General features: G+C 41.3%; 1 gene segment (V, D, J or C); it reads left to right on the forward strand.

The window, feature by feature from the left end:
• Positions 1 to 1,242: 1,242 nt before the first annotated feature.
• LOC701068 (immunoglobulin kappa variable 1-39-like) lies at positions 1,243 to 1,731 on the forward strand. The segment is given in 2 exon segments: positions 1,243 to 1,297; positions 1,421 to 1,731. Coding segments are annotated over 2 exon segments (366 nt in total).
• Positions 1,732 to 7,287: the final 5,556 nt, after the last annotated feature.

Here is a 7,287-nt window from a genome sequence, read left to right on the forward strand (position 1 = left end):
ATCTTTGTCCAGTTTTATTAGAATCTAAAATACTTTTTCATATACATAAGCAGTGGTTTGCCAGGAGATGAAGACTCTCCCCCTCTACAGATCCCAACACAGAGACTGGAATCCGGGTCAGGATGATGTCCCCATTCATTGCTTAAGTGTAAAAGAGGAAAGTGGCATTGATGGTGCACAGCAGGAACATACACCCAACAGCTCAATGACCTGGCCTTTCCCCAGTGCCTCCCCTTCACCTGCTCTCCAGAAAGCCAGGCTCTAGGAGAACTGTTCCTGAGTTCCCAGGAACATGCTAGTAGGGAGTAGAGCTCAGAGGATTACTAGGGGAATATGATATTGGTCTTCCTGCTTTGGAGACCAGGTATCATTGGAGCCTGGATTGATCCACATTTTCAGTTTATCGGAATCCAGTCTCCCACATTAGAGAGAGAAACAGATTTTTTTAAAGTAATCAGATTTCCCATCACTATTCATCCTTCATGCTGATGAACTGTGAGAAATCTTAACCAGTGGCAAAAAGAAGGCAGAATATGGGGCTCACCAAACCAAGAATAAGGTGCAGCTAGTCTCTGAGTATTAAAAAGACCTACAGCTCTGAATAACGGTGTGTCTGTAAATGGTGCATGCATTGAAGAATCATGGTACCATCTTTGCATATCTGCAGTGAATTGCTTGACCTAATACTGGTAATTACAATGACTTAGGGATATCACAAAATTATTTTGAGAACATCTAACATGCTTATGATAATTTTTATTAAAAAATTAATTTCACACTTATAAAAATGTAGTATATCACAAAGTATTCCTTCCCACAACTGAAATAACTTCACAGCATGTTGAAGAACTGATAGTTCCACCCTCTAAGACTTTATTCAATAAACCACATGCATGCACACACACACACACACAAAGACATATTTTCCTAGTTACCCCCAATACAATTTTAAAATGCATGACTCCATGTAGTTCTCACAACTGCTTCAAGGTTTGGAAACAGATGCCCAATAAATTACTTGGTAACAAAATGTCCATCTTGGAGAAATATATTCTCCGCAGACAAATCTCCGCTGCCGTGGTATGCCCTCAAACACCTGGGGACACTGAGCCTGTGCTGAGTTACTGAGATGAGCTACCCCCTGCTGATTTTCATGTTCCCAGAGCACAGCCCCCTGCCCTGAAGACTTATTGCTAGGCTGGTCACACCCTGTGCAGGAGTCAGACCCAGTCAGGACACAGCATGGACATGAGGGTTCCCGCTCAGCTCCTGGGGTTCCTGCTTCTCTGGCTCTTGGGTAAGAAAGAAGACCACTAGGAATTTATTCGGCCCAGTGTGATCAGTACTGTCTGGGTCTTCAGGGATGTCTTCTTATAACATGATTAAGTGTGTAAATTGTCTTAAATGTTTCCAATTTCAGGGGTCAGGTGTGACATCCAGATGACCCAGGCTCCATCCTTCCTGTCTGCATCTGTAGGAGACAGAGTCACCATCACTTGCCAGGCAAGTCAGAGCATTAGCAATGATTTAGCCTGGTATCAGCAGAAACCAGGGAAATCCCCTACGCTCCTGATCTATGATGCAACCAACCTGCACACCGGGGTCCCATCGCGGTTCAGTGGCAGTGGATCTGGGGCAGATTATTCTCTCACCATCAGCAGCCTGGAGCTGGAAGATTTTGCAGCTTATTACTGTCAACAGGAGTACAGCTACCCTCCCACGCTGTTATAAGCCAGAACAAAAACCCCTTAGGGAAGTCGATATGTGAGGCTGGGCTACCCCAGCCGCTCCTCCTGGTACTTTCATCTGCTGAAAGCATTTCTCAGATGCAGCCAAGGTTTGAAGGTTTTGGTAAGAGGGGCCAGGGAGGCTCTCTGCATTCTAACTCTTTCTTCCATGTCAGCCCAGCAGCAGAGACTAGGCAATGTCTCTCCTGACTTAATAAAGGAAAGCAATGATGATACCTGGGGAATCCATTTTATGGCCTCAATCAGTGTTCATACATCAAAAGATTAAGATGCTCTGCATATTCCAAGAAAAATACCTGTAATTATAAACAGGGAATTATAATTCAAAATACAAGCCTGGGGTTATGGTTATCAAGGAAGCTGATGCTTGAAACAGGGGAATCTCTGATGGTCCATCAGAAGCCAGAGTGCATCTTACCATGAAGGTCTGGGCTGCCTTACATGTGGTCTTTGGACCTGTCTAGGAAGTCTAGATTTGAGGATGCTGATGTTCTTGGCTGCCTGCAGCACCTTTCCATGTGATTTTCCAGTTCTCAATTCAGTCCAAGGGCCTACCTGCAGATGTCAATGAATATTGAATCATCCTTTTCTGACTTTTAAATATCATGAGAGGACATCTCATTGAGCAACTCTACAAGACACCATAAAGGGAAAACGGGTTTTGGGAGATGTACTTCTGGAAATGCCTATAATAATGGGGAGTTGAGATCTGATAGCCAAGTAAGGTTAATATTCTCCCAAATCTCAAAATTTTGGGGGTATGCAATGGCCCCAGAATACCCTGGCATGTGCTTCCATGTACTATTAGCAAGTCTGGGATCATTGCAAGCTAATTTCATTTAGTCATAAAGCAAAAAGAAAAATGAGAAACTTTCTTAGAATACATAGCAATCTTTTGACAAACAAATGAAAATCTTTCCTTGAAAAACCAAACGAGAAAACCAACTTGTTCACATAGTGTATTTTTCCTTAATGTGACAACACTTTGCCACTTAAAATTTGTCCAGATTTCAGCCACATCCTCAGCATCACTCTGAGCGTGTGACAAACGCAAAGTAGCAGATGCACCTTAGATGGATTGCATGATACTCTGCTTTTTCACAAGTGTCCTGCAGCAGAACCACCCTGCTAAGCCCTTCTTTGATCAGTCAGATAATTGTTAACATGAACAAGAAAATAAAGGGTTAGTGGTATTAGCCACTGAGTTTTGAAATGTCATATACTTTTACATACATTTTTTCATAAATGAGGAAATTTTCCCAGTTTTTAATCAAATACTAGTTTTAGTTTCTTCTCAAAATATTTATCAATAGATTACCAATTATTCATATTAGGACCATCAATTTTGATAAAATATATCTATCTATATAAGTGGATGTTTTGATATTATATTTGTTACCTTTTACCCAGGTGGTCAAATCAGAAAAGGCTATTAGCTCAGCCTGAGTGTACAATTTCTGTTCTTGACCACAGAATTGTATCCTTGTGTCCTCCTGTCTCACCAATCGCCTGGACTAAATGAGATGGTGCCTGGCATGAGACTGTAAGAAATAAAATAGAAGCCTATGGTCCCACTTTGCTCCTTCTACCCCACATGTGCCTGATTGTCTGTCTCCCTTGATGCATGGCAGAATCTGGTTGGAATGAGAGTTGATCAGAACTTTATCTTCTAAGTATAGTTTTCACTTCCTGCTTAGTGATCTCTCCTGAGGGTCCTGAAGCATCCTCAAAGAGTAACACTCAAGTAACCCCAGCACTGCAGGTGCAAGGATGTCACAATTGCACAGATGAGCAGGACTCAGACTCTGACCCCTCAGAGTACCAATATCCACTCCCTGAAGACAGATAATGGTGCTGTCCAAGCAGGCAGGTAGCAACTCCTTGAGTGATTTTTAAAGTTCCATACCACTCATTCTGCACAATATTTTAATCAACCCAGACTCGGGACCTCTTCTCCTTAATAGTTTTGAGAAACTCTGTTCATGTTCCTGAATCTCATTTACTATAAATCTGTTCCTTTCCTTCAAGCAGTTAAACTATTTTGCTTTCCCAGCCTTTCTCTAGGTCTCAAGGAAGCAGTTTTATTAATGGTACTCCAAATTCCAATGGAATATTCATCCATTCTGGAATTAGAGCTTCATGCACAGCCAGAAAACACCCATGCAACAGTCCACATCTTATCTTGGCAGGCCCTGAAGTCAAGCCTTTGGGGTTGCAGAGAGAACTTTAATGCTTACAGTTTGTATGGCATTAGTAAAGTTACTTAATCTTCCGTTGCCTCAGTTTCCAAATTTGCGATACTGTGACAATAATAGGTTCTACCTTATAGATCTACTTACAATTTAAATATGGTAAAGCACTTAGAACAGTATCCAACATATAATACATGGTTCTATAAATTTTGATGGTCTTATTGCTATAATACTTAACACCATAATTATCATCATTTTCATAACTCGACTAACTTTACAGAAACTTATGGGTAAAAGTATTAAATTCAGTTCAAGTTAATTTCATCTACAGCCCATTAGATGATAGAATAGGGTGATTCACTACAACTAACAACTAGCTAACAACTCTTAAACTCCTAATGATTTGGTATTGTTCTATGCTAACATGCTCAGACCTTTATTCGTGCCCACCCATATCTGTCCAATGCCTTTCTTCTCAACATCCATTATCAAAATGTTAACCCACGAAATATTTAAATATCGTATTGCTGTCGCTTTTTTTTTTTTTTTTTTTGAGACGGAGTCTCGCTCTCTCGCCCAGGCCGGAGTGCAGTGGTGTGATCTAGGCTCACTGCAAGCTCTGCCTCCCGGGTTCACGTCATTCTTCTGCCTGCCTCAGCCTCCCGAGTAGCTGGGACTACAGGCGCCCACCACCACACCCAGCTAATTTTTTGTATTTTTAGTAGAGATGGGGTTTCACCGTATTAGCCAGGATGGTCTGGATCTCCTGACCTCGTGATCCGCCTGCCTCGACCTCCCAAAGTGCTGGGATTACAGGCGTGAGCCACCACGCCCAGCCACTGTCGCTCTTTTTAATGTAATCCTTATTCCATCTTTTACATCTTTTCTCTATCTAATATTTGTGCAGTAACTCAGAACTTAATCTCAAGGTTTTTTTGACATGCTTCTATGCTAATGATGTAGTTTATTCAATGTAGTTTATTCTCTTATTTGCTGAATTGCTGTGAAAACAAACTCTTTTAAGCTCAGGCCCTTCTAAGACCTCAGACCTACAGGGAGCACGCACACACACACACACACACACACACACACACACACAAAGAGCTAAGTGAAAATGCATGAATAAGAGTGATTTGGTAAACTGAAGTGTCACTTCACCTTTTTAAAAAGCCATCTATTTTTTCTGGCAAAAGTTTTCAAGTTGTGTACATTTGATTTTTTTTTTTTTTTTTTTTTACCTTTCACAATCATCCAAAGGCACAATTCCATTCATTAGTCAACTACATCATAAATGGAAAAATTGGAAAAGTACCTGCTTTTAGAAAAGATTGTCAGGCATATGTAACCACACATTCTTTAACTGAAGGACCTGAATCTCATATTTCCAGAAATAGTGTCTGAACTATATACATCCTGATATGGCACAGATGGTGCCTCAATCTCCTCAGGAGAAGTAGCTCAGTGTAAGCTATACCTGTCCATTTGATGTCTACAAAATTCTACATGTAGAAAATTCTATTTATTTATCTAAATTGTTGAGTTTTTAACAACTGTACACTTGTAGATAATATCATGTTTTAATAATTGCCTCTTTTGCTATCTCCAGGCTACCAACACTTCAGTGGCAGATGGCAGAAATATTTGCCATTTAAAAGTGAACTAGTTTATTTATTGTCAGGTTTGTTGGCTCACGGCTGTAATCCCAGCATTTTGGGAGACTGAGATAGGAGGATCACTTGCATCCAGGAGTTCAAGACCATCTTGGGCAGCATAGCAAAACCATATGTCAACAAAAAATAAAAAATATGGCCAGGCCTGGTGGCTTGTACCTGTGGTCACAGATAGTTGGAAGGCTGAGGTGAGAGGATTGCTTGAACCCGGGAGGATGAAGCTGTGGTGAGCTGTGATCACACCACTGCACTCCAGTCTGGGGAATGAAGTAAGACCCTGTCTCAAAAAAGTAAAAAAAAATTCTTCAATATTCTCTATTGTGCAGTAAACTTTAAATGGTTTAAGCCTTAAAAACAAAAGTTAAAACAGGTTGAAACAGGAATAGATTATTCCTTTTAAAAAAGTCATCAAATGACCAAATATAAAGAGTGATTGAAGCAGTTGTCTTAGCTTTGTTTAAAACTTCCTTCCCAACAAGTGTTTCTGCTTATATTCACTAATCATTACCAACAATAAAACATGTTGACATTATATGGCTTCTGATATGATGCATTGAGGATACATCCCATCTGTAATATTTTCTCTAAAAATGAAAGATGTGAATTTAATCAATATAAGACATCTGATAAAACCAGTTAGAGGCACATTCTCCAAAGTAATTGGCCAGTACACTTCAAAAGTTTCAAGATCATGAAAGACAAATAAAACTGAGAAACCGGGAAATACTAAGGACAGAACAATTAAATAACTAACGAGATACTGGATTTTATCCTGGACCTAAAAAGGATATGACTGGAAAATCAGTGAAATCCAAATAGGATTGCAAATTACTTAACTAATAGCGTTGTACCTATGTTAACTTTCTAGTTTTGATATTTATACTACAATATGCTTGATGTTGACATATGAAGAAGTTGAAGAAAGAATATATGGGAATAATCTTTATGATAGTATTCAAATTTTAAGCCTAGAAGCATTTCAAAATTAATCAAAATATATAAATAAAAATAGAGGGGGCGGAGCAAGATGGCCGAATAGGAACAGCTCCAGTCTCCAACTCCCAGCGCGAGCGACACAGAAGACCTGTGATTTCTGCATTTTCAACTGAGGTACTGGGTTCATCTCACTGGGGAGTGCCGGACGATCGGTGCTGGTCAGCTGCTGCAGCCCGACCAGCGAGAGCTGAAGCAGGGCGAGGCATTGCCTCACCTGGGAAGCGCAAGGGGGAAGGGAATCCCTTTTCCTAGCCAGGGGAACTGAGACACACAACACCTGGAAAATCGGGTAACTCCCACCCCAATACTGCACTTTAAGCAAACAGGCACACCAGGAGATCATATCCCACGCCTGGCCGGGAGGGTCCCACACCCGCGGAGCCTCCCTCATTGCTAGCACAGCAGTCTGTGATCTACCGGCAAGGCAGCAGCGAGGCTGGGGGAGGGGCGCCCGCCATTGCCGAGGCTTAAGTAGGTAAACATAGCTGCTGGGAAGCTCGAACTGGGTGGAGCTCACGGCAGCTCAAGGAAACCTGCCTGTCTCTATAGACTCCACCTCTGGGGACAGGGCACAACTATACAACAACAAAAGCAGCAGAAAACTCTGCAGACGCAAACGACTCTGTCTGACAGCTTTGAAGAGAGCAGTGGATCTCCCAACACGGAGGTTGAGATCTGAGA

The sequence above is a fragment of the Macaca mulatta genome, chromosome 13, assembly GCF_049350105.2.
Source record: "Macaca mulatta isolate MMU2019108-1 chromosome 13, T2T-MMU8v2.0, whole genome shotgun sequence".
Classification (NCBI taxonomy): domain Eukaryota; kingdom Metazoa; phylum Chordata; class Mammalia; order Primates; family Cercopithecidae; genus Macaca; species Macaca mulatta.